This window comes from Neovison vison, chromosome 9, assembly GCF_020171115.1.
Source record: "Neovison vison isolate M4711 chromosome 9, ASM_NN_V1, whole genome shotgun sequence".
Taxonomy (NCBI): Eukaryota; Metazoa; Chordata; class Mammalia; order Carnivora; family Mustelidae; genus Neogale; species Neogale vison.
The window spans coordinates 35,299,257-35,327,086 of NC_058099.1; the positions used below are offsets into that span (position 1 = coordinate 35,299,257).

The 27,830-nt window shown below is 44.9% G+C and overlaps 1 protein-coding gene across 3 annotated transcripts; it reads right to left on the reverse strand.

The window, feature by feature from the left end:
* Positions 1 to 2,894: 2,894 nt before the first annotated feature.
* Positions 2,895 to 23,132, reverse strand: CLTA (clathrin light chain A). Of its 3 annotated transcripts, XM_044265364.1 has the most exons (7): positions 22,790 to 23,132; positions 17,350 to 17,387; positions 15,261 to 15,378; positions 10,277 to 10,388; positions 5,470 to 5,523; positions 4,311 to 4,346; positions 2,895 to 3,335 (listed from the first exon to the last, which is right to left on the reverse strand). In XM_044265364.1, the coding sequence occupies exons 1-7, from the start codon at positions 23,004 to 23,006 to the stop codon at positions 3,164 to 3,166; spliced, it is 747 nt and encodes a 248-aa protein (XP_044121299.1). In that variant the 5' UTR covers positions 23,007 to 23,132; the 3' UTR covers positions 2,895 to 3,163. The 3 variants fall into 3 exon arrangements, with proteins under 3 accessions (XP_044121299.1, XP_044121300.1, XP_044121302.1); XM_044265365.1 differs by lacking the exon at positions 5,470 to 5,523; XM_044265367.1 differs by lacking the exons at positions 4,311 to 4,346; positions 5,470 to 5,523 and having other exon boundaries at positions 22,790 to 23,128.
* Between the last annotated feature and the right edge of the window lie 4,698 nt (positions 23,133 to 27,830).

A 27,830-nucleotide genomic window follows, 5' to 3' on the forward strand; every position in this document is an offset into this window, starting at 1 on the left:
TCTGTGGTGAGATTCAAAAAATCACCCAAGATTAACATCAAGGAGCTTACAGCCTATTGGTTTCAAGTCTTTAATCCATTTTGAGTTAATCTTTGTGTGGTTTACGATAGTGATCTAATTTTCCCATCACCATTTACTGAAGAGATGGTCCTTTCTCAATTATATTCTTGCCACCTTTGTCACAAATTAACTGATCATACACCCCCAGTTTTATTTCTAAACTCTCTGTTCTGTTCTATTGATCCAGAGCATCCTGTTTTGATTACTATAGCTTTGTGATGTAGTTTGTAATCAGGGAGCATGATGCCTCCAGCTTTGTTCTTGCTCAAAGTTGTGTTGGCTATTTGGGGTCTTTGGGGCTCCATACATTTTAGGATTTATCTTCTTATTTTGATATTTATTTGGTTGTGGGGAGAGGGACAGAGAGAGAGAGGGAGAGTCTTAAGCAGACCCCACGCTGAGCACGGAGCCTGATGAGGGGGCTCAGTCTCCCAACCGTAAGATCTTGACCTGAGACAAAACCAAGAGTTGGTCTGCTACACCCAGGCACCCCTTAGGATTGTTTTAAATTATGCCATCGGAATTTTGAGAGACTGAACTGATTCTCTATTTTGTTTTGGGTAGTGTGAATATTTTAATAATAATCTTCTAATCTGTAAACATGTAGTATCTTTCCATTTATTTGTCTTCAATTTCCTTTGTTAATCTCAGAGTTTTCATTGTACAGGTCTTTCATGTCTTTGTTTAAATTTATTCCTGAGTATTTTGTTCTTTCTGATGCCACTGCAAGTGGGATAGTTTTAATTTCTCTTTCTGGTAGTTCAAGTGTACAGAAATTCAAAAGACCGCTGTATACTGACTTTGTGTCCTGTAACTTTACGGAATCTATTAGTTCCAACATTTTTTGGTCTTTAGGGTTTTCTATATATAATGTCAATTATCTGCCAAGACTGACAGCTTTACTTCCTTTCAGGACTTTGTCTTTCTTTCTTTCCTCTCTTTCTTCCTTCCTTCCTTTCTTTCCTTTCCCTTTTCCTAATTGCTCTGGCTAGAACTTCTCACACTGTGTTAAGTAACATTTAAAGTTGGACATAAAAAGCAAAATGGTCCCAAGAAAAGTTTAAAAACTAAATGTTGAACCCAGAGTTCCTGGACCAACTCCCTTCTTTTTATGGAGCCCCACATGGGTAATGGAGGCATCAGAAACAGTTTTAAGTTTACTGCTCTGGAACAAACCACCCCAAAACTTAGAGGTTCAAACGGTAACCATTTCTCATGGTTTCTGTGGACTGGGAATTTAGGAAAGGCTCGACTTGGCAATCCAGACTCACGGTATCTGGTGCATTTGCAGTTACCATGGCTAGAGCCAGAGTAGCAAGAGGTTAGACTGGCCAGGCATTTCTCTCTGCTTGTAGTTTCAGGATCTGTCTAGGCTGCTTTGGGCTCCATAGATTGTGGCTTCAGGGTGGTACTTCGACATGGTGCCACAAGGACTACCAGCGTGTGTAGCTTGCATGTTCAACAAACCAGCTGTTAAGCTGTGTTGCCTTTTATGATCTAGCTTTTGGAAGTCTCACAGCAGTACTTTCTGGCATCTTAACCAGTCTTGATCTGGGGAGTATCAGACCTGACTGACCTTTTACAACTGCCACATCTACCCTCAAGAACCCATCTGGTGTGGGAGGCAAGACCAGTCCAGGTAACCACATCAAGAGAATACCCAAAGGTAAGCTGCCCCAGCTCGAGGGCCATGGGAGCTCACAGAGGGGAGTAAGGGAAGGTGCTGGTGGAGGTGACCTTTGAGCCGATTCTTAAACTGGCCTGACATTTTGAAGGGCATTTGCAAGGCCCAAAAATGATAAATGAGTGATTACTTAAGATTGCAACCATAAACGGCTAAAGGGAAGGAGTGTGCGAAGAGGCCAGAAACGTGACCCAGATCAAAGAATGCCCAACTTAAGCAGCTTGGGGTGGGGGTGCGACATGGGCAGAAAAGTAATAAAAGGTTCCAACCCCCTCCAGCCATAATGACCATGGGAGAAATGACGGGTTTTCCTTCTTGCCCATTCCCACCCTTCTCCTGAGTGGTTATTACAGGAGTTTACATCAGTCTCCAACCTGGAAATTCAGGTAACTAAGCAGATTTGACTTGGCTTTGTAAGTTGCTCAAACCATCACCTAAAATGTGATAGGATGAAGACAAGTGTTGAAGCCTGAATGGCACACTCTTAGTGGTACCTGTTGTGTAGACCAGTATAGTCCAGAACTTTCTGTGATAATGGAAATATTCTCTGTGCTGTGCAGTTGGGATGCTACCTAACCACATGTGGCCACTGAGCATAGAAGATCTAAGGCTAGAAATGTATTTAAATTTATTGAAATAACACATGTGCTTAGTATACTGGCCAGTAAGGCCTACTTGAAGGATCTGACAAGTGAAATAGAGTGGCTAGGGCTGGCATCGATCCCAGTGTGTACTGTGGGAGTCCTGAGTAATGGGACTAGCCACAAAGTAATGCCACCCTGATTTGGGTTTACTGGCTGAAGGAATGATAAATATTCAGAGAGAGCCCTGTTGGAAAGTACTATCTAAGACCTTAAAGTAGGGGATAGTGACAAGTTGTCACTTGAGAAAGGTCTTGGTTGGTGAGGGATTCCCAGCTCTCCCTCAGCTGGGCAATGAGAGGTTACTTTTAGCCATGGAACTCCCTTTTTCAAACAGACTTCCACAGACTCCTACTATAGATGGTTAGTAACTTGGAGCTCTCTCAGTTCAAGGAAGGGGTGGACACTCAGTGGCTGTGCCAATAATGGGAAATAATAGGAAATTCTTCATCCTTCCCAATCTCTCTTCAACCTGCAGCAGGTCTTGAAATCAATAATGCAGCCTCAGGTTTATTGTTTGAAACAAATTTATTCTCAGAATGCACAAAAGTAGAGGTTGAGGCTACCTTTGGGAGGCTTCCCCCCTCCTCCCCCTCCTCTCTGACTGCCAGGGAGAACAGAGTTGAAGGAAACATGCAATCACAAACAATGATCAACTCTAAAGACAAAAAGGTTTGGTCCAAAAGAACTCAACATAATTAATCCAATTACTGTGAAGAGCTTCACTGAGTAGGATTAAGATATTGCAGATGTAGTGTTTCCACAGGGGGGGGGCTCTTCAGTGCACCAAGGGGGCCTGCTTGAGGGAGATGAGGACAGAGCGCATGCGGGAGACGTCTTTGGCCTGCTTGCTGGACTTGGGGTTAAAGTCACACAGCCGGGCCACCCGCTCCCACTCAGTGCCTGGGGACGACTCGTCTATGTCGTTTACAAAGGCTTCTTCTGCTGCCCTGGAAGCAACAACAAAGTATGTTGGTTTAATGCAGAACCACTCACATGAGCTACCTGTCGGCTACCTGGTGACAGAAGTGACCGTCTCTTCGTGCCTGACTTCCTGGCATTCCGGTTTTCCAAAGAGAATAGCCCCTGGCTCAGGTCAGACTCGGGAGCAGACACGCGGCCAGTTCTCCTAGGCACAGGGTGCCTGGACCACTGTGTAAAATGTTGGAATACAGGTGTTTGGTTCAGGGCTCACTCTCTCTCTGTCTCTGCTGATACAGAGCATTAAAAAGCAAGTCCTTAGCCAGCTATGCACTGCCTTCATCAGCAGGAGCAAAGCAGCAGGCCGGTCAAGAATGTGCACTGTAGTTGATGTTGGGCTCTGAGTTTCAAGTGAATCGAGAGACTTCTCAAAAGCCCACTGGTCATTGCACGATAGCCTCTGGATTTATTCCTAAGGCCAGAGAGAAACAGGGCAGATCAAAAGGAATTCAAGACACAGCTCCCATGCGAGCAGGCGCTAGAGACTGAAGCCATTCTGGAAGGGGATTTGTTAGGACATTCTCCAGGTGAGCTGCAAGTTGGCCGTTTTCCCTCCAGCCAGGTGCCTTGGGCTGCTCAGGGCACGCTCTGGAAGGGGGCAGTGCCTAATGGCTGAAAAGCCCATCAAGGTTAGCTGCTTGGGTGTAGGATGCTGCTCCAACATTCTTTCACATCAAGGTCAGCCCACCCCCAGTTGGGAACTACCTCGTGGGAGCTACAGCCTGAAAGGACAGTGGAAAGAGGAGGGAAGACACACTATATTCATCTACTCCAACAAGCATCACGGGCAAAGCGAAAGCGATGGAGATGACTGGTCTGTGGGGACGGAGGGGTGGCACTCTCACAGGGATGGCCGTGGCAAACACTGCTGAAGCCCGGAGCCACTACAACACTGCGACTTCATGGCACACACAGTGAGGGGCAGTGAGAAAGGTTTACTTAACTGTTCTAGGCTGTAGCAAGGATGGTTTATGTTTGTGCTTAAAGGTGAAGAGAAGAAAAGAAACGAGAGAAACTTTAGGTCAGATATAGAAAATGAGAATGAGCTCAATGCAGATGGTCAGTAAGCTAGACATGCCCTTGCCACTCCGTCTACACTTGGGAGCGTGCAGCTGGCTTTGCTGGGCCACCCTGCTGCCCAGCAAACCCAGACTCGACCTTTCCAGTCTCCATTTCCACTCCAGAGAGAATGTGCAAAAATCAATCCAACACCACCTGTAAATCCAGCATTTCACAAATCTCACTGCAAATGCATCTGGGGACCCAGGAAACTCCGCTCTGTATTCTAAAGGGATGAACATGTCGAGGTCACAGGCCCTAAGAAGCTCTACAGACATGAACCGACCGTCCACCCTTCCCGCCAGTTGTTCTTCCCTCTACCCCCATCTCCCTTGTATCAAAATTGAGTACTATTTTTTCAGGAAACAGCAAGAACTGTTTCCAAGTTGTCTTCAGCAATACTGTTTTGAAAGTAAGAGTCCTTAAATAAATCTTCCCAGAGAAGATTCCGTTTTCTTGGGGGTGGGGGGAGCCACAGTGGCCTAGGCTTAGGCTATCTCTATCTGAAAAAGCTGGGGCTTCTTTGTGCCCAAGTGGGCGAACATGCATCAGAAGCTGGCCACTGAACAATTTCCAACATAGAGAAACAGTTACAGGACACCCCCGCCCCCCGCAAAGTGAGACAACCTCTTCTCCCAAGGGAGAAGCAACCAACCCCACATGGTCTTCAAAAGAACCAAATGGAGAAAATACTGCCCCCACTGGCTCCCAAGCAGGGAGGCTGCAGTGGTGGCAGCAACAGCTTAAAGGGCCACCCCAGTCCCAAAGCCTTCCCTGACAAGGTCGCCAATGACCCACATTTTAAAAGGGAATCTGCTTCCTTCCCTCCAAAACCCCAAAAGTGGAAAAAAGGCTCAGTCAAAGGGAGTCACGCTTCTGCAAGACAATCGATGAATCACACCCCCAACCTTCTAACTCTCAGGCAGTCCCCAGAGTGCCAATTTGAAATCATTTAGAAAACAGAACAACTTGTGACATTACAGGAGCATTAACTCTAAACAAAAAGTAGAATCAAAACAGGAAAAAATTAGTTTTGCAACATACACATAACCAATCACGTCAGCGAAGGGTTGTTTGTAGAAAGCTTCATCTGCCACCCTAGACAGCAAGAGGTCCAAAAGGCAGGCAAGCAGGCAGGAAAAAAGAGAGAACATTGAGAAGCAGAAACATCTCAAATCCGTAACACAGGCACGACTGTGCTCCGGGACGTGGCTCCCAAGGCTCTGTGCTCACCCAGCGAGGCTTCAAGCACTGGAGACCCTGGCAGGCAAGGTTCCCACTGGCCTTCCCCCTGGGGATTCTCACAGGTGAGCCTTGCCGAGTCCTTCCCGCCTTCTCCCAGCCACAGCGAGCAGGTCTCGGCACCCACTTCCAGTAAGACCTCGCAGAGCTACTGCGTCCATTCAAGCCGGTCCTCGACCCCGACAACCTCGGGCCCAGTGTTCTCACTGACACTTTACAGGTAAAGTAACAGGAGGCCTGGACTGGCAGCAACCTGCTCAGCGGAGGTGGCCCCGGAACTCCCAAGCAAACCTGCCTGGTTCTTCGCACGGGACAGAGTGTGGCTGCCCCGCCGCTGTGCACTCGGGAGACTCAGTGTTACTGGGCGTCAATGCTGCCAGACGCCAGACCGGCTACGCCTGGTAGCCAACTTTTATCTTCGATTATCTGACTCCTGCTGCCCTGCCCTGACTGAATGAGATCCATTATCTGTATTCTGGGAACAGAGGTGGTCATTGCAAAATCCCCACCTTAAAGGAAAAACTTGCTGTACATCAAGTGGTCTGGTGGAAAGAACTGCAGCCAAGGGTCCTGGCTCTGGCTTCCTGTCTGTCCCTGAAGGTGCTGATCTGCTCAGTCCATGCCAGACTGGACTGCTGTCACAAGGTACAGCCCGGGAACCGGAACTTCACTTAACCCTCTTACAACACCAGAAATGGGTCAAAGTGGCAGGACTCTGGGACAAAAAGGAAAGGGGGGCATCCCAGGTATAAAACTTTCCACCCCACGCCATCCACTGTGGGTGGGCAGGGGACCTCCCCCACCCGGGAGTCCTACCCTGTCTTTTGCCAGGTTGGTTTGGGGTATAGGAATAGAAGGGACATTTTTAAGGACAATCATGCCTGCTTATTAACCCAGGTGCCCTTATTTATTTGGAGGGAAATTCTAGTAATTTTATTTCAGTTTATTTTTAAACTCACACATAGCCTGCCTTCTTTCCCATTTTGGTTTACACATAGGTGGTGATTTGTGGAAATTTAAAGAAAGCAAAAAAGAACAGCCTGATTTTAACTCTGAATCAGCAAGAAAACACGAGTTGTTTGTGGGCAGAATGAGTGGGCGGGAAAGGAAAGGCAGGCGGGCTTGTAAACCCATAATCCTGTTAGTTTACACAAGGGGCTAAACATAATCAATTTCAACTTGTGCTTGCTCCTACTGAAGAAAATAAAGGCTGAATGACTACGGTCACAGCATCACTAAGACAACAAAAGCTTGAAAGGCAGGCTTTCTCGCCTTTGCAGCTAACCCCAAGACTACAGAACTCGTCAGGGACAGCATAGCACCACCCAGGCTACAGACAAACAAAGCAAACGGAAAACCCTGATCACCACAGGCAGCCCCTCTACCTGTATGGTCTTCACATGACAGAGGGGTCTGAAACAGCAGCAATCCTCAGGGAAGCCTGTGGGAAACGGGGGCTGGACTGCAGGGTGCTCAAGCAGTGACCCACATTAACAGTCCCCAGGGGGCATGGAAAAAATGTCTGCCATCATGGAAAACCAGGTTCCCCAAACTTTTTATAGAATATCTTGGAAAAAAAAAAAAGTATCTTGAAAAAGATACACCAGAGCTCCCTGTGAAAGGGAATGTTTCTATCACTGTTTGTAAGGGAAGATGGTCTGGGGTTGCTCTCAGGTCAACACTCTTCTGACTGGCTCCAATGGAAAGTTATTTTCCCCACAGGCTGTCACTAATAATTCATGGTTCTTGTATAACAATATTTGGGCCTCAAGCTGGGACAAAAGGAAGGAGACAGAAATGGCAGGGGCGGGGGGCACCTGGGTGGCTCAGTGGGTTAAAGCCTCTGCCTTCGGCTCAGGTCATGATCCCAGGGTCCTGGGATTGAGCTCTGCACTGGACTCTGCTCGGCAGGGAGCCTGCTTCCCCCCCTCTCTCTCTGCCTGCCTCTCAGCATACTGGTGAGCTCTCTCTATCAAATAAATAAACAAAATCTTTAAAAAAAAAAGAAAAGAAAAGAAAGAATAAAAAAAAAGAAACTGCAGAGGGATACCAGCCTACAGATGCCATGAAGGCAAGATCAGCTGTCATCCACCCACTGCCCAGTACCGTGCCTGGCACAGATGTGCTCCTGAGGTTTTAGGTTAGGGCATCTAGAAGGCAGGAGGCCTGATGATACACTCCTAGAAATAGGCCCTTGCTCCCCACCACATCATCTCTTCTCTCAAACTGCTCTGCCTTAGCGTTGTGGGCCCCTAAAAAATCCAGCAGCAAAAGTCACTCAGAGGAAGACACATGCCTGAAATGAGCACTCTACTTTCTCCTGAGATTCACTATTTACCTACAGACAGTTCTTTCACATATGTAAACGGACTTACTGATTTAGTCCCATGGGACACCGTTTAGAGAGTCAGAAATGGAGGGGGAGGGCGCCTGGGTGGCTCCGTTGGTTAAGCGACTGCTTTTGGCTCAGGTTATGATGCTGGAGTCCCAGGACTGATTCCTGCGTTGGGCTCCCAGCTCCATGGGGAATCTGCTTCTCCTCTGACCTTCTCCCCTCTCATGCTCTCATTTACTCTCTCTCAAATAAATAAATAAAATACTTTAAAAAAAGAAAAATGGAGGGGGAGTGGCAACAATGTCAAAATCTCCAGCGAAGGGGGAAACCATTGCAAGAAGTCCCCCATGGTGGCTCGAAGTGGCTCCTGCCCCAGCCCATGAAAAGTAAGTGGAATTGAGTGTCAAAACCATTTCTTCTATCCTGGAACCCTGGTACAAGGGCCAGTGTGCCACTAATTTGACAGAGTCCACCCTATGCTTCAAGGTTTCTGCAAAGCAGGGGATCTGGTTGGGAACAGTCCTACATTCTCCATGAATGGCAAGTGTAAGTCTCTTCCCCTCTCTGGAACCTGGGAGGTTCATCTATGAGACCATCCAACCCACCTGACTACAATTTTAAGAGCGGTACCAACGCCCTAAACCCATGCCTGGAGGGACTAAACCTGGGGGACTAAGCTCCTAAGAACAGGTACACTTATTTGGTCCAAGGACAACAGATGCTGTTCAGACACCCCTTTCTTTACAGAAAGGGCCACGGTTTACCTTTTTGCCATCAGAAGCCTATTCCCAACACAGTCATTTAAGTCTTAGAATCTATATATCAGCTTGTCTACACATCAGGGATCCCGAACAGGAAGGGTCAGCCTGATTTTACCAAGTACTTCAGGGCAGAATGACTCATGGGCAACTTGCTAGGATAAATGGGGCCTCACACAGAGCTTGCACAAAGCACACACTCGTCTCCCTTTAGAGATCTGAACTTGTACCTCGGGTCAATCATCTTGAATGAGCAGAGAATAAAGCAGCCTGGACCTGTCAGCACTTGAAACTGATCACAAGCTCAGGAGAAGCCCCTGTAGCGAGTGCCCCGGCCCTGAGCAACTCAACACCGAGAGCAGAGAGCAGCCCACCGCCCTAAGCACAGCACTTATCCTGGAACCCGAGAGGCGCGCCTAGAGAATCCATCCCCCACTGGACACGGGCTCCAGCCCGCCAGATGCAAGGATGGCCAACAAGAGGTCGCTGAAGGCTACCGTACACGACGGTCCAGCTGTTCTGCCGGTCCAGCTGTTCTGCCATCGCTGCCCTATGCTAAACAGCACAGGCTGGCTGGCAAAGCAGTCCACTCCCTCTTTTCTGGCACATTTCCAGCTAAGAGCTGCCTGAGGCAAGAGCATGTAAACCACCTTCTGCCTCTGAGGGCAGGATCCTAAGGCTCTTTATACTGAAAACTACCAACACCCCAGGCTTGGTCTCGCCGCTCTTTCCTGTGAGGTAGGGGAGTGACCACGGAGGGACAGCTGGGCTCCGAGTCCCCCAGACGGGCCAGCCCCCGGCCTGCATCAAGGCCAGGAGTGCTACCTCCGCCTTTCTCGGAGCTACTTCCAAGTGCACTTTAAGCACAGAGTAATCAAGACCGCAGGTGCTGGGAGAGGGGCTGAGAGAAAGAACGTGATTTCTCCCTACAATTGCTCTTAACCTTCACTGAGCGAGCCCATTCTGAAGAGCATTTTTAAAAAATAAGAGTTTTTCTTAGACCCCTTATTTCTGCAGTCACCATGTTGGAACATTCTCGGCTACCCAATGACACACACGTTTCCCTGCTACTGGACCCCTCTGTAAAGCAGCTTTCAGAAGGCAGGGCTGTATTTAGGGGATGCAACATGACCAAGTCTATGATCATGTGGAAAGTACTGAGATCCTGCTATATTCAGGAAAGCGGCCCTTCATTTCAGGGTTACATTTCCAAATGTGGAATGGATCCATTAAATAATTTTCCCTTTTGCTGTTTTGTACTATTACAAGCAATGTGGAGTGACCAAACTCTCAGGTGAAGAGCTAAAGTCACCACAGCCGGGGTGGCTAAAGGACAGGCTGAATTGTGCTCCTATGACCCAAGAGACTTGCAACCTTTAGGTTTCCAGTACTTTTTCCAAAACCCACAGAGACATTTCACACTACAAGAGGCAGCATGTGAGAACTATGCTGGCTGTCAGAAACGAACGGGATTCCGTCTCGGAAAACAAACAGAGCTAGCAGCACAGGGACTGACCTGTTGTTTGCTTTTGTTTTCTGTAGCTGCTCGTCCTGCCTCGCGTACCACTCTTCTAGCTCCTTTATTGCTTTTTCTTTCCACTCTGCTTCTTGCTTCCGAGAATTGGCATCTTTGAAGGGAAGGAAAAGAAACACAAATGAGGCAAAACACAAACTGAAGTTTGCACCATCAATTTCTTTGGTCTTATTAAACTTATGGGGTGTGTAGGTTTGTGTCCGTGTCCGTGTATCCGTGTGTGTGTGTGTGTGTGTGTGTGTATTTTGGAGGGACAATAGGAGGGAAGACAAAATTCTATTTTCCCTATTTGTACATCTAGTCTCTTATCCCAGTGATTCTATCCAAGTTGTTTCACGTTTTCTCTCAATCCACTGACATCTTAGTGGATTCACTTGTTTTGGGGTTTCTTCTGGGGGAAGGGGAAGATACCTAGGAAAAAAGCCTTTGGCAGCACCAACTAGGGAAAAAGGAGAGGATTCTTTTTTAAAGATCTGAGAGTGCACATGCATGAGAGCCCAGAAGGAGTAGGGGAGGGCGGAGGGAGAAAGAGAAAATCTCAAGCAGACTCTGTACTGAGTGTGGAACCTGACTCGGGGCTCAATCCCAGGACCCTGAGACCATGAGCTGAAATCAAGAGTCAGGTGCCCCACCGACTGAGCTACCCAGGCACCCCAGGAGGATTCTTTAATACTTATGCTGCCAATATTAGTTCAGGGTGGACTTTTGATATTAGATAATCTTTCAACAAAATCTTCTTACAAACTATATTTAAACACCCCAACTCTGCCAATCGATGGTTTTGTAAAACACAAGGTAGCACTCTCTTAACTGAACATGGTAGAAGCACTTCTATAAAGCAGAAACCTACTGCTGAAATAACCAGAGGAAGAGAGGGTTCAGGAACCAGGGAACAGAATACAGATGTTAAGAGTTGAAGGGGACCACAAAACATCTATTCCTGCTCAGATGCAGAGTGAGTCTGTGGCACAGCTAGGACAGAATTAAAGAAGCTCTAATGGAGAGGACTGCAGGGGGTTGAGGTGGAGTGGTGGGACTCATTAACAGTTCATCAGAAGGTTCTTGAATGAGAGAAAATACAAACTTAGGAAGTTTTCCAGACTGGATTCTCAAATATGACAACTAGTTAAAAAGACCAAGTCAGTAGAGAGCAAGAGACAGAAATGCAGGTCAGGGCTAGGGCTGCAGTAGACATCTGAAGTTACCCTGAGACTTCACCTGGAACACATTCTTAAGCATCCTCTCTGGCAGGTGTTTTATAATAGACAGACCTCTCATTTAATCTTTACAACAATCCCGAGAAGGTCAACTCTAGATCCATGTTCAGCACTGAGAAAAACTATAGCTCAGAGGATTTCAGTTACCTTTCCTAAAGTGGCTGAGCTAAGATTCAAACCAGGTCTGACTCTGAAGCTTACCCGTTCTTACTTCATTAAGCTGCATCCAAAGAGAGGAATGGAAAGGAAAACAAAACTAGAAATAATCATAAGACGGGAGCAGAAGGTGATCACCAGAGATCCAAACAAGAGTTTTGACAGTGCAGAGCCAGAGCCTGACCTGTAACTAGCTAGCATCATGGAAGAGGAGAAAGCAGTGGTGGCGACAGTGAGTAACCCCTTGAAGAGAAGCAATTAAGCACTTTGGGGTATTTTCAGGGCCTTTCCAAGAACGTCTTACAGTAACAACCTGCAGAAGACTTGGTCTGTAGCTACTGGAAATAGCTTGTTAGCAGCTAGAAACTTCCTCAAAGTTTCAGATTATAAAGAACTTGTACCCTGTTATTTATCAGAAGGTGACTGATCAATTTTCTTTCTTTCTTTTTTTTTTTTTTTGAGAGAGATTGGGAGGGTGCCCACAAAGGGGGAGAGAAAAGAATCTTAAGGCTACATGCCCAGGATGGAGCCTGACATGGGGTCAATCTCACAACCCCGAGATCATGACCTAAGCCACTCAGGCACCCCATACAGAATTCTTTTATACTCAGATTTTCACTGATAAGTCAAGTCTATACAACAGACTTGTAATATGTGCCTGCGGCACTAAGGAGAAGTAGAATGGAAGGTGCTAGAATGCAGCAGGATACACTTTGGGCTGCCAGTGTATGTGGACAAGAAACCAAAAAATAGGAAGCTTAAAAATCTTTTTCAGAGACGCCTGGGTGGCTCAATTGATTAAGCCGCTGCCTTCGGCTCAGGTCATGTCCCGGGGTCCTGGGATCGAGTCCCACATCGGGCTCCTTGCTCGGCGGGGAGCCTGCTTCTCTCTCTGCCTCTGCCTGCCTCTCTGCCTGCTTGTGTGTACTCTCTCTCTCTCTGGCAAATAAATAAAATTAAAACAAAAAAATCTCTTTTTCAATAGTGGTGAAATCACTTCTGAAACATTACTTTTTGATTGGGTATTTCCTTTCTTTGTAGTCTGAAGATGATTTTTTTTAAAGTTTTAATATACTAGGAACAAAATAACACAGAAATTTACTCTGAAAAATTAATATAAATAAAAACTGTAACCATCTGCACAGACTGTAGTTACTGCATAAAAACCATCCCTTTAAATTGTCTTGCTTTTACAGATTTTTTTAAAAAGCTGATAAAAAATTTAGAATTCTGGGATGCTTGGGTGGCTCAAATGGTTAAGCATCAGCCTTCAGCTCAGGTCATGATCCCAGAGTCCTGGAATCAAGTCCCGCATTGGGCTCCCTACTCAGCGAGGAGCCTGCTTCTCCCTCTTCCTCTATCCCCTGCTTGTGTGCTTTTTCAAATAAATAAAATCTTAAAAAAAAAAAAAATAGAATTCTTAAATGCTTAGTTCAGCAGAACAAAGATCCAAGTGACAACATGATCTTTGCATCTGGGCAGAAGAAGAGGGAGGGAAGGCTGAAGAGTTCCCTTAGAGAGCAGGGAGCACGGACGGCTGTCTTCTCGAGCAGTCCTTGTTACTGTTCATGGAAAATAAATCTCTGAGAACGCAGTCACCAGCTAAGCTGAAAACCATGGTTCTCTATTTTTAGCATCTTGTGCTTTCTTGCAAAGAAAAAAGATGAAACTGAAGAAACAAACACCTAGTTCACAGACCAATTTAATTCAATTGCAAAGCCAAATGTTTGCAGAAAAGCATCTTGAGTTAAGGAAACAACACTTCATGGAATATTCCCAAAGTGTCCAATCTGATCATTGGGAAGGGGGGGGGATTTTTCCAGATACCAACGTGACTAAGTATACTCTCTTCACGGGGAAGACAACTTCGCTAAACTTTGGGAAAAGAGAAAGGCTGGGTTCTGTAACATCACAAATATTAGTCCCAGCGAAGTCCTGCCTTTCTGCCCGCTAAGAAGAGACACACAAAGAAAAAGCAAAGACTGAAGCTACCAGCATCATGAAGACAATGTTCATCTTTTTAAAGCACTATCGAATACAGTAGCTACTAGCCACATGTGGCTATTTATTAAATTAAAAACTCAGTTTCTCAGTCATACTAGTCACATTTCAAGCTCTTAACAGACACATGCGGCTAGTGGCTACCATACGGTACAGCACATCTGTAATATTTCCATCAAAGAAATTCTACTGGACAGTGCCACAAAGGTTCAAACAAAGTGTGCCCTTTATTCTGAAAGCCACATAAGTTGGGCTGGAGAGAGAGAACAGATTGGGCACTAACTGGGTCATACTTCAAGGTGTCAGTTAACCCCATATAACAAAGAGTCAGTTTGTACTAATTCAATGGTTCCCAAAAAGGACTAATAATGCTGACATTGTGCATACAAAGAATGTTGTTACTTCCAGATATACAAAAAAATATTTAGGCATGAAATGGATGATGTATCTGCAAGTGGATGAGAAATGGGTGTGTATAAAACACACATACATACATGCTTCATTTACATACAGAGAACTCAATATGGCAAGAATGTTAATCACTGAATCTAAGGGAGTATGCACAAGTTCGTTTTACTCTTCTTTCAACTCTTTGGTGTCTGAAATTTTATTTCAAGTTTTACTAATTAATCTCTATACCCATGTGAGGCTCGAACTCATGACCCCAAGATCAAGAGTTGCACACTCTACCAACTGAGCCAGCCAGATGCCCATGTTTGAAATTTTAATAAAAAGATGAGAAAAGAATACCCCACGGCTTTATCTCCACACTGTGCCACACCTCTGCAACCCACTTATGCACAGATGCCAAGTCCCATGACCCTGACCAAAAGTGACAATCCATGCACACAGATCTTCACGGAAGGCCAGGCCGGCTGGCACTGATGTCGGTGGGACGGCATACACTACACGCGAGGCGGCTGAAGGATGCAGGGGTACGGACCACGAGGCAGGGCAGACCTAAGTGGAGTTCTGATGCTACTGCTTCTTTGCAGTGTGATTCAAAAACTTACCCTAGGATTCTCACTTTCCTCACTCACAAAAACATACAAACTTAACTTACATGTTTCTTAACATACTTCACATTTTCTTCTTAAAGCATTACCTTACATTCAGCCTAGAAATGATAAACGGACTCTGAAATCTCTCTCGCGGGGACCTTCAAGCTTATGTCCCTCTCTCATAAACACCATCTCAGACGAACCCTGGAGTTGCTAACACTGATCTTACCCCACGGACTAAGAGACTCTGTGAGTTTGAACTACCAAGTGCCCATAGCTAGGAAGAGTTAATAAGGCTGGGCCTTGAACCTACGCTTTCCTTGCTCCAAGCTCAGGACTCTGCTCTGCTCTGCTCTGCTCTTCCCGAGAGGATGCACTTGGTGGTGGCTCTCTGAGCGGCCCTAATCCTCACAAAATGGCCTGTGATTAAGCATCTCCCTGTGGGTGACCTTGTAACCCTCAGGCTGCAGAAGGTATCTTCCCAAATATTAGACAAGGACATTATGGCTAATTCCAGTTAAATAGGGCTAAGAGTCAAGGTCAACTATTCCACTGAAAACAGACACCCCAAGACAGAAAAAGATTCCTTACCGAGGGCTTCCAAGCGTTCTGTTTGCTCCTCTCTCCATTTACGGATACTTTCAGGCTCTGATTGCAATCGATCCACTTGTGAAATAGCTGCATAACTGTCTGTTGGACCATTACTCTCCTTAACACAAAACACAATTGTGTTCTATCAGTACCAAACACACCTTCCCGAAATGCACATCCACTGCAGGACACCCTGGTCACGTGCTGAAGACTGTTAGCAAATGTTAGAGGATTACCTTAAAAAAAAAACCACCACCACCTTACGTGCTCACAGGGAGCTCTCACACAACCTTCCACTCTGCAAGGAAGGCGGAGTGGTTGTTACCCTGCCTTGTAATACCTGGGACAGAAGTGGGAAAGAGGAAAGCAGGGGAGTTGGGTCATGGACTTACAAGAGAACAGTGTTACTAGTTTTAGTTTCCTAACTTGACATGCAGCTTATGTGGGATCTTCAAAGTAACAAAGGTGAAATAAACTGCTCAGCAAGGCTCAGGAGCTAAAACTTCTAAATGCTATCAAGAGCACCTGATACCATCTAATATGTGAATTCTGGGTATAAGGGAGTCCAAAAGAAAATGTGCAGTCACTAGCCACACTGAGGGAAAGAATAAAAAGGCAGGCAAATTAGGAGTTATGAATGTATGCATGGAGGTGGGGACAGGGACAGATTCTTCATGGTGCATAAGGTCTGACGGCTAATAAACTGATACAACTCAAGCAGATTTTAATCTTTAGAAAATTTTTCACCTGCTGAACTAGGGAATAAATTCCAGGTTCACCCAACCAGATTATAAAAAGAGAGAATTATTATTGAAGTATTAGTAACTAACTTATTGACATTTTCCACGGGTTAGCCACATAAAGGCTTTATCTCCCAAGCAACTTGCAAAGTTTTTATTCCCATGTGACATCTGGGGGTACTAATCTGAGGCACAGAGAAATGACATGTCCAATTCACAGCTAGTAAGAGGTAGAGCCAGGATCTAAAACCCATACTGTCTCACCCTAAGGGCTAAGCTCTAAACCAGGCACTGGAAACCAGAGTCCAGACCAGCTGCCTGTTTAATTACAATTAAATTCTACTGAACACAGCTGTGTGCATTCGTTTATGTATGGTCTATGGCTGCTTTCACATTACAGCAAGAGCAGTCTGACACAGACCTTATGACAAAGCTTAAAACGTTTACTATCTAGTACTTTACGAAAAAGTTAGTCCATCCTTGGTTTAAACCAATCAGACTAACATCCTTCCTGCCAGTTAACTGGTTGAAGGATGGGCAGAAACCCAGGTCTAGGCAAAGCATCATGCTATTTCCCCAGGCTGTAGTGACTATTTCCAGATGATCCAAAAGGAAATGCAAGACTTTTGTTGGGTGGCTGGGAGAAGAGGAGAAACCCCCACCTTGTTCTAGATAACATGACATGCACATGAGAAACCTAGAAGTGCTGTAGTCATTTGACCACCACGAAAAAAGCTTGAGCACAAAAATGCATGCTTAGCAAGCAGAGCCAGAGTCCTAGGGAAAATGAGTTAGAGTCCTGGTTCAAGGACACTTCATTTATGTATATATATAAACTGTTAAAAGACTTTTTGGTTTAAGCTAGTCTGAGTTGGGCGGGCAACTCAACACTTAGTGATACAGAGGGGAGAATAATGGCAGTCACCATGAATTCCAACCCCCTCCCCAAATACAATCTCAAAGGTTCGAACGCTGGCCCCAGCCCCACCGCATACCAGCTTTATGACTTTTAGACTACTCTGTGCCTCAGTTTCTTCATCTGTAAACAGGAACAACAGTACAGGACCCCCAGGTTGTTGAGAGTATTAAAGAGTAAATATAAGCAGTGTCTGACACAGTGCATGGCACACAGTGTTTAAATTAGCCGCTGCTATCCTCATCGCCATGAAGGCTCATTTCTTGAAAATAAAATCAGCAATACTAGGGCCAGGTCAGTAACATTTTAAAGGAACAGTTAATGTCACTTTTCAAATCCATTTTAGCAGATAACATATCCAATTCTAATAAATTCAAATCACAGGAAAGGAAAACGCAATCACTATCTTTTAATATATCAGAGCACTCTGTACCTGGTAGTACTCGCCATTCATCACTCCATCCACAGCATCTGCAAGACAAAATTTCAGTCAGTCAGTCAGGACTCGTCAGATGCTGGGCCAGAGCATTACTGAGTGTAACACAGTACTATCCGCTGCAAGTACTGAAGTTATACTAATGTTATCCTGGTGCTACACACCGGACGGAACAATCAACAACTTCCTGTTTAATGAAACCAAGATGTACTTCACCAAAATGTCGACAAATCTATACCAAAACCCCAATTCAAAAGCTTTTTGATCTTTTGCCCTAGAGAACACATGGATGCCTGGCAGAAGAGTCTCACAGAGCAACAGTGTTTCTCTATGAAAGTTCTGGAGAAGGCAAAAGAAAAGTGGGGCCTGGAATCATTCTGTGAGCAAGGACATGCAGCTTTGTGTTCAAACCAAGGTGCTTTTTTGGTGGTAAGGACTCTCCATCCAGTGCCTGTAGACCTAAGGGTCTACAGTTGAGACTTCTTGCGCTAATTCCTCTACACCCCTGGAACTAGTATGGGATGGTTAAGATCTGGACATACCAAATTAAGTCAGTATTTTCAAGGATTTAAGTTACAAAAAACTCAAAGTGTGATGTATGATACAGTCTTACTGGTACAATTTGTTCATGAGCTAAATGATAGTCTATCTGAAGAATGTGGAAATGGTTTTTTAGTAAGAGCTAGAGAGCATCAATCCATATAGTACAAAATGCAAAATGGTGGTCCACTGGCTGAACATATTTACAACATATACTATCAAGTCAGAAAATTTCACACATTCAGGATGTCTAGGTTTTGGGGTGAGGGCAGGCAGACAGATCTGGCAGTCTTGGGCCTGCATGAGAGGAGGCCTTACATACAGCAAGGTCTGGTCTATAAGCGAGGACCTCCCCATCTCCCCCCCCCAACTTTTTTTTGTTTTGTTTTTTAAATTACTGTGTTTCAGTAACTCAGTTATCTGACCAGCCAGATAAGCATGTGTCCTAAGCCCTGCCCTGACCCACAAGCTATTGTGAAGAGGCCATCTGTCCTGGCTGCCCACCATCCCTCAGGGGTGCTGCTCCGCCTTCTTTCCAAGTCTCCATACAGGCATCATAAAGATTTAAGCTTCTGCCTACACATTCTGTACTCTGGATCTGTTGGTCCACCCATATTTACTACGTATCACCTAGGACTTGCATTACTTTGTTCAAAAAAGACTTTTTTTTTCCAAACTATTTGTCCAATTTTTTTTTTCCAAACTTATTAGACGGGATAGCATAAGGAAGATGACAGAGAGCTGCACCCAGCGCTCAAAAAACTAATATAAGTATTTGGGGCGCATAGTCAATTGCTCCTCAGTAATAAATCCCTTCATCTAGAACTGCTAGCACTGACCATGCCAAGCAGGCAGCACTGGGAGCAGCCTGGCGCAGAGCTTCGGTGACACCATTCTGGTCACCCTGAAGACCCTCCAGTAGACAACCTTCAAGATACAGACCCCTGGGTCACAGAATATATACATTTTAAAGATGTCTAAATACAGACCACTTGTCCCTCCTTTAGTGTCTCATTTATATCATCATTACCACATGACTGCCCCATTTTTCAGACTCTTAGTGATACTAAAGACTGAGTTTTAGGTTTTTAAATTTTTGCTAGGTTGATAGCAGGGAAAAAACTTAAGGTGACTTTGTCCCACAAATCTTTTTCTTGTGAGGTAATCATGTAGCTGATGTTTTTCTTCTTGACTGAATTGTCTTGAGTTTTGCCCATTTTCTATCTTTTGATCTTCATTCACTTTGTATTATTTGTCCCCTCATATTACAAACATTCCCCCATTGTCACTTTATATTTTTTCTGGTACTAAAAAAACCAGAAATGTGTCTCTCTAATCCACCTGGAATTCATTTTTGTTTAAGACAGAAAAGAGTGAGATAACTTTGACTCTTAGAGCTTATAATGGCTAGCTAGTATGGCCAAGCCTAGGCCTAAATTCTGGTTAATATATTACATTTAACACACCAACTATCCAGTTAATATATTCCAGGCCAGGGCCATTCCCAAAAGGAGGGCCTTTGATCACTATTCCATACACAAAACTAGAAGCAATTCTCATCCCATACCTCCTTCTAAGTCACATGCTTCCTGTCCGTTAGGACTGAAGACTCATCCAAACCCATTGGCAAGTGCTTTGAGCTTCAATTAGTTACTGTACTGATGTACAACTGGCCCAAGTCAAAGAATTGTCTGTTGCTACAAAACATGCAGAAAGACATCTAGGGCCTTGACTGATTAGGACAACTAGGCTAAGCAACCTGACACTCCAGAAGGAAACTTCCTAAGGCATCTCAAAGGCCAGAATAAGAGTAAGTTTCCTAAGAAGACATTTTGTCCCAAACCACCTTTCACTTCCCATGGTGCCCATCCACTGGAAGTCAAGCAGAGGTGGGTTTGAATTCCAGTAGAGACATATACTAGCTTGCTACCTTAGGAACACTGCTTAACTTCCATGATCATTTCTTATCTCAAATACAATGCTATCACGTAGCCCGCAGTTACCCCGTGGATCGGCAGCTACAGACAACCAGCACACAGTAAGTGCACAATACTAATTAGCAAGCATGAAATTTCCCTGAACTTCTCTCCACCACTGCTACCAAGAAAATTACTCTCCTCCTCCAGAAGGCTTTCCTTTAATTCATGTGCCTCTCTTCCTCCTCCAAGGACAGACGTGTCAGAAACAACAAATGGTGCCTCACTGCCATACTCTCTCAGTAGCTCTTTAATCACCTCTTTTTCTCCTCCCTCCTCAGCCCTCATAATTGAGGGCTTTTCAACAGCTCTACACTAATGCTGCCTCTCTCCTGACTACCTACTCCTCCACAGTATCTGAGCCACTTCACTCAGCTGGTCACCTCCCACCTCTAAACTTACCTCTCTTCTCCAGATCTCCTAGCTGAAGGAGTCATCCAAGGCTCCATTCCTCTGGTTTTTGCCTGTTCCCATCCTACATGGGAATTCTCCCCAAGACTGCAATTCAATCTGTTTGTGTCTCCTGACAACGTATCTCTGTATAGTAATACATCAGATATAGGGCTCCCTCCTAAATCTTTTTCCTCAGCTCACCCCAAGGCCTACAGGCTTTGTAATGCCTTCCTTCTACTCCCAAAGAGTAAGAGTACAGCCAGGTACTGTGGCAGTAATATGTACTGTGTAATATGTACAAGTACTGTGTGTAAGCACTTTATAGGTACTAATGTAATCCTAGTAACCCTATGTGGTATATATCTGTACCTTGTACAGATGAAAAAATCTAAGGCAGGGCAGTGGTGGTTATCTAAGTTGCCCGAGACCACAAAGTTAAACTTACACTCAAGCAGTCTAGGACAGCACAGAATGTCAACCACCAGAGTGCCTCTTTTCAAGGAAATAAAGTGTCCAACTAGTTCTCTGATCCCCAAAGGAAGTGCTGACCATGCACTACTGCCAACCTCAACTCCACTGTCAGAGGTCTGACTTTAAATCACTAAATGCTTAGTACACTAAGAAAGTCCTTCCTAGAAACTAAGTCAGCAATCATCCCTTCCTTCCCTTTGCTGAAAGCTTAATGCACAAGGGACCTGTGTATCCAACTCTACCCTCCCCCCTTTACCTCTCCAAACTGCCCATCATCAAGATTTGTCATTTCTCTACAGGACTCTTGGACCTGGAGTCTTTGTTCATTCCTTTGTGCCTATCTACTATGTGCCAGACACCCTGTTAGGCGCTGGGATTACAACTGTAAGCAAGAGTAACACTGTCCTTGAATCAGGACACTTTTCTAATTATGGGTCTTGACTGTCCCAACTCTGTCCTACCCAAGGCAGCCACACCACCTTTCAGAAATGACAATCTCTTGTCCTGTAACACCCCTGCTGAAACAACTGCCAACAGCATATGGTACAGTCTACAGGTAGGGAGACTGGGGGCAGAGCCAAGAACTTGTCCTTTTTTCTTAAGCAAGTCATTTCTCCGCAGGACTCAAATTTTCTTGTATTAAATGAAGGAAAGAAACTAAGGATCTAAGAAGTAAATTTTATAATTCTCAGGCAAATGTTAATAAACGCCACCCAACAAAACCCTACGGACTTAAAGCCAACTTCATTTCCCGACCACAACCTGGTTCAGTCCAACCTGCTTGCTATGATTCACATTTTCAGGTGAATTCTATGTTCTTGTGTAAATTCTTATTTGGGACTAATCTGCTAAGGAGGTAACATGGTGCAGCATAAAAACTCAGAGGCTGCAAATGAGCATTCTCCTTATCCCTACTTACAAAAACGGTTCTGCCTGGCTGGCATAGTAATTTGAGATTTCTGAATCTGAATGCTTTCACAGAGTACAGCAGGTTTCTCTCATTTATGTTATCTGCCTGGCCCCTTGAGGTCTGAGGTTAGAGTAGTACAAACACTCCTATCTGCCCCACCAGTGCCCTATTCTCTTTTAATTAGATTTTTTTTTTTTTTTAAGTAAATGCAAACCCAGGTCTCATTTCTTCCAGCTAATTTCCTACTTCCCCATTCTACTGAATAGGTCTCTTCTACTCATCTTTTCCTCCCACTGTAATTCGAAGCATCACACACAGGTAAGGCATTCAGAGGTCAAACTGGCATCCTACTGCTCATTTTTTGTTGTTGTCTGTCTTTTCTTGATTTTGGCTGGAAAAAGGCCACACTACATTCTCTATCCACCTTTTGGAAGAACTAATTCAGACTAATCTTAAATACTGCTTAGGCAACACTGCCTAACAAAGATGTAGCTAGAGGAAGTAGAGCTCCAGAAATCCCGGCATAATCCGCTCGACAAATGGTAAAACTCTTATCCTTCTTTGGTTAGAGTTTCTTCCTCCAGGATTAGGCCACCTTCGTTGAGTTCGCTATTCATGCCTCCTTTCCTCCCCATAATTCAACATTCTGTACACCTGAAGTGCTTAAAAGCTGAACTGCCTTGCCATTTTTGTTTTGTATATATCTCAAAAAACGATACTACTATTCTCATTTTTTTTTTCCTGCCTCCCTTTCCTAATAACTGGTTTAGTGCAGGGCTCAGGCTTGCCTTTTAAGTCTGGCCAAACTGCGCCAATGCGGCTGTGTTTTAGAGGCTAGGCTCAAAGCACAGCAAGCGCTCAATGAAAAGTTCCTGAAATGAACCGGCTTCTTCGAGCTCTTCAGCCTGACTGACACCCTATTTTCTTTGCTTTCTCACTCTGCCCCGTCCGAGAGCTCAAACATTCATACCACCAAGGAGGCTCGCCGAACCTAGGTTTCTGCTATGACTGGGCTGGGGTCTCGTTTCCTCCTTACACTCTTAACGTCCAGGTTCAGCAAGAATCAAGAGTTCAGAGAGCCCTCAGACACACTCCGGGCTGAGTTTCTATAGAAGCCCTCCCGCCCCAAACGCGGCCGCACTCTCACCCGGACCCCCTGGCGGCTCGCCGTGCGGTTGGGGCCCGGGGGCACCGCCGTCCAGGATGGCGAAGGCCTCGTCGTTCTCGATGCCCGCAATCTCACTCTCTTGCTGCGCCAAGAAGGCCGCGGCAGGGTCTTCTTCGCCGGCACCCGCCACCCCATTCCCCAGCGCAGGGCCGCCGGGAGTGCCGGCAGGAGCACCGAACGGATCTAACTCGGTCATGGCGGACAGTTCAACGGCACAGACACGGCGTTGAGACACAAGCCAACCGACCCACCAACACCGCGCCCCGCAGCGGCAGCTGTGGCGGCGACCGCGAACCGACGCTAAGCGGGAGGGAGAAGGCGGAAGCGGAAACCCTGCCCCTATATCCGGTTGGTGTAGGCGGTGTTGGAGAGCCTAAGGGATAACAACCAATCAGAGGACAGCTATGGTTCAAGAACTACCCAATCAGCAGGAAGAAGGGCGGGCCCCCGAGGAAAACTCGTGACTAGGGCCGCGGCGGCTTCGAGGGTGGTGGTGAGCGCAGCAAGGCCCTAGGGAGGCGGAAGTGGCTTGACTTAAAGCGGCCTTCCCCGCCTGGCCTTTGGGGCGGTCTTGACCCTGGACTGCCACCTCTGAGGAGACTCAAGTGCCAAAGCCGGAGGTGAGGTGGAATGAGGGCGGCATCGATCGATCGGTCGACTACCAAGGAGGCAAGCTACTTAGGCTTTCTGAACCCACGTTTCCTCGTTTTCAAATGGGAACGAGCATCCTGTACTACTTCCCTCCCAGGCTCCTTGGGAAGACTGAATCCTTTCACGGCTTTGTACTGGCTTTATTAAAAAATTTGTATGTGTTAATTCATTCACGCAGTCTGGATTATTTTCCCCTGTAGAGCCTCCTGACTTAGACATAATTGATTCAAATCTGCTCTGATTTTTCTACCCCCACCGTATCTTTATAAAAAGGCGACTGTCTCTCCTTTCCAAAGCTCTTTTGCAGCCAGTACACCTTACCAGGGCTAGAGAAAAGTTTCTAGAACCGGAACACTGTGCGTAGGATCACTTAGAAATTTCATATGGAAACAGGCACCTGCATGGGGAAGGGAATAATCACGCAGGGAGAGAGTGGTCAAGAAGAAACCCAGGTCTCCTGGGTACCTCGGTAATGGTAACAACCTCTTGTAAGTACATATTTTGTCAGCTAAGGCGAGCAGGAGCTTTCTCTAAAATTCCTTCATTATTTTACCTCAGGGGATTTTGTCTACACCGTAGAAAGGATAATGGGTGATCACAGTTAACCGTGGTCTTGCCGAGATAAGCAGTGGCCAACAGGAGGACCTTTCTCCTTCATCACCACTCCCTGAAAAGGAAAAGAGCAAAGACCAACCAACCGGAGGTCAAAGAAGTCTCCAGAGATAGTCAGCAAGGGACAGGAAAGTGGTTTTTAAAATATGCATGAAGCTTTAATGACAAAAAGAGGTAATTATTTGCTTAAAGCGTGGATTTTTAGTAATTTTTAGTATGGAACGTAGGAAAGTTTTGAAGAAAAACATTTAAGAAACTTAAAATTTTAGTGCCTGCACTGTACTCAGTTTTCTCCTCCCTCTTCTTGTTTAATGCTCATCCCTAACATAAATTATCAACAACATATAATGTAGTTTCACGTTCATCTTTTCTTGGAGACCATTTCTCCTGTCCTGGGCGTAGAATAATAGGAAAGGAGGACCATGAGAGAGTCCAAAGACAATATTGGATGCTCACAGCAGTAGTAGCTGAGGGACAGATGGCACTCGCTCCTGAAAATAAATGGATACAGCTGAAGGCAAGTGTGGAGTCAACTCAGGGAGTGCTTGATTGCCCAGATGAGGATTATTCCTGAATTTCAGGGGCTGTGAGGGGCCTTTGAAAGACTTTAAGCAGGCAATGACTCAGAACCCTGTTTTGAAAGAATCTTCTAGCAGCTCAGGCATATGCTCAGTAAGCATATGAGAGGGTTCTGAAAGCAGGGACGTCAGTTAGGAAAGGTGCTGCAGTGAACCTGCAGTGGTTTGGGAGAGGACAGGCCAAGGAAGGTATTTCAAGAACAGAGCAGTGGGCTCTGATGGAAAGATAATAATGGAGGTAATGTACAGAAAACTTGGTAACTGACAGCACTTAGGAGGGAAGACATTCACAGTATATATTTTTTAAAGATTTATTTTAGAAAGAGAATGCGAGCAGGGGGGAGCGGCAGAGGGAGAAGGAGAATCTCAAGCAGATTCCTTGCTGCTGAGCCTGGAGCCCACCACTTGGGGCTCAGTCTCAAGACTTAGAGATCGTGACCTGAGCGGAATGAGGCTTAACAGACTGAGCCACCTAGGTGCCCCCACAAGCAATATTTATAGCTTAGAAAACCACTAACAGAAATAGCTACAACAGGAAAAGCCAGTTGAGTAGGAGGAGACAAAAGATAAGACCAAGACTTCAGTGTGGCTTCTTAGTGAGCCCAAGGGAACTGTGAGATAACTCAGGAGGCATTCAACAGGATATTGGAAATCAGTCTGACATTTAGGAGTGGAGGATCTACTTCTAGCAATGGTGGGCAGAGTTGCCTAGAGCTAACTCTTCCGCTGAAAATAACTAGAAAAGCTGGGCAAGAAGTTTTCAAAATCTGAGGGCATCAGAGGACTACCAAAGGAGTAAGAAATTGTGGGCCCAAGTTCTAGGAGGAGGGTAGGCCTAGAAGAATGATCCTAACATTTCCAGCCACTTTTTATCTCAAAGAGATTGTTCTAAAAGTTGAGAAGCTGAGTAGGGCTTTCAGTAAACAAGGCTGGGAGGAGGGGCGCCTGGGTGACTCGGTTAAGCGTCTGCTTTTGGCTCGGGTCATGATCCCAGGGGCCTGGGATTGGGCAGGCTCAGCAGAGAGCATGTTCGTCTGTCTGCCCTTCACCCCACTCGTGCTCTCTCTCTCTCTCTCTCAAATAAATAAATCTTTGGGGCTTGGGGGACAGGGCTGGGAGGAGAAAATAATAGAGGGCTTACCAAAAAGGAAGGACCCTGATAACTGTATCAGGTTTTTAGTTGGGCTCCTGCAGGGCTACACAGTTGGAATCATGGTGAATATTGACTAAATCACAGCTTTGAATCCTATAATTCCTTGATTGAATTAAAATGATCCAGGCTTTCTAGTGTCTTTAGCCAAGAGCTGCCTGCCAAAAGCAACAGTAAATTCTCTCCAATAGAAAAAATTTCATCCAAAAATAACTTAAGCATGAAAAGACAGAACGTGCTCAGAGACATTTTGAGAGACAGACTTAGAATAGAAATTCCAGAGCAATCAGATAATGGATTTATCAGACCTAGGTTTTAAAATAGCTGTGATTAGGGCACCTGGATGGCTCAGTGAGTTAAAGCGTCTGCCTTCGGTTCAGGTCATGATCTCAGGGTCCTGGGATCAAGCCCTGCATTGGGCTCTCTGCTCAGGCTCTGTTCAGCAGGGAGTCAGCTTCACACACCCTGCCCCCCAGCCTGCCTTTCTGTCTACTTGTAATCTCTATCCAAAAAAAAAAAAAAAAAAAAAAAATCTAAAAATAAATAAATAAAATACCTATGATTGAGTTAAAGAAATTAAAATAGAGAATTTCATTGGTGAAGTGTGTAAACCTGGCGATTCACAGACCTATACCCCTGGGGCTAATACATTATATGTTAATTTAAAAATTAAAAAAATAAAATAAAGAATTTCAACAGTTTAAAAATGCGAGAACTAAAATTTATAGTATTATTAAAATATATAGTGTTATAAACAATTCAGTGGATAAATTTAATAGTGGATCGGACTTGGCTGAAAAGAGAATTAGTGAACCAGAAGATAAAGCACAGAAGTATCCAGGCTGAAACACAAAAAGGAGCATAAAAATTATATGGGATATGAGGAATAGGTTTTGGGTTGCTTTTTTAAGGTTTTATTTCAGAGAGAGATAGTGTGTGTGAGCACGTGTGCTCACAAGCGAGCAGGGGTAGGGGGCTGGAGACAGAGAGAATCTCAAACAGAATCAGCGCTGCAGGCAGAGCCAGATGCAGACTGAGTCCCATGATCCCAAGATTGTGATTGGAGCCGAAACCAAGAGTCAGAGGCTCAACTGACTGAGCCACCCAGGTGCCCCAAGAATAGGTTTTATAAACATGTAATTTTAGCTAGAAGGAGGAGAGAGAGAATGGAGCAGTGTTAGAAGATAAAATGGCTAAGAATTTCCCAAAATTGATGAAACCAGGTCACAGTTTTAAGAATCACCATGAACTCCAAGCAAGATAAAAAGTACCCTCCCAACAAAATGTAATGAGCACTGGGTATTATATAAGACTGATGAATCACTGACCTCTCCCTCTGAAATTAATAATATGTTATGTATTAATTAAATTAAAAAAATAAAAAATACTTCCCTAAAACAATTTTTAAAAAATTTACAGGCCTCTTGTGCATTTTTGAATTGACATCTTAATTTTTTCAAAACTTAAGTAGTTGCAAGGATGTAATTTCTGATATATTGTAAATATTGATCCTTTAAAATAAAATTGTTGCATTGCTCTTCTAAATGTATCTAATGGTGTCTATATAATGGTTTGATACTATCATCCATTAAAAAAATACATTGCAAAGTCTTTTTATTAACACTAAAAAACTTGATAGTATTACTTTTGCTCCTTGAACACATCCCATCATTCCAACACTTGCCCCTAGAATGTTTTTGTGCTTGAAAGACTTTAAAGATTTCATTTATTTATTTTAGAGATAGAGAGCAGGAGGAGGAGCAGAGAGAGAGGGACAAGTAGATTCTGCACTGAGCACGGAGCTCCACTCAGGGGTCCATCCCATGAGTCTGAAATCACAACCTAAGTTGAAACCCAAGAGTTGGACACTCAACCAACTGAGCTACCCAGGCAGCCCTGCTTGAAAGACTTTTATTGGTCAATATATCATACTTCTTTGTAACAAAAATATGTGCTATAAGTATAATTGACTATTTAAAAATATCCCATGACCATAAGGCTCTTAAAATTTTGTTTTGGATTGACATAA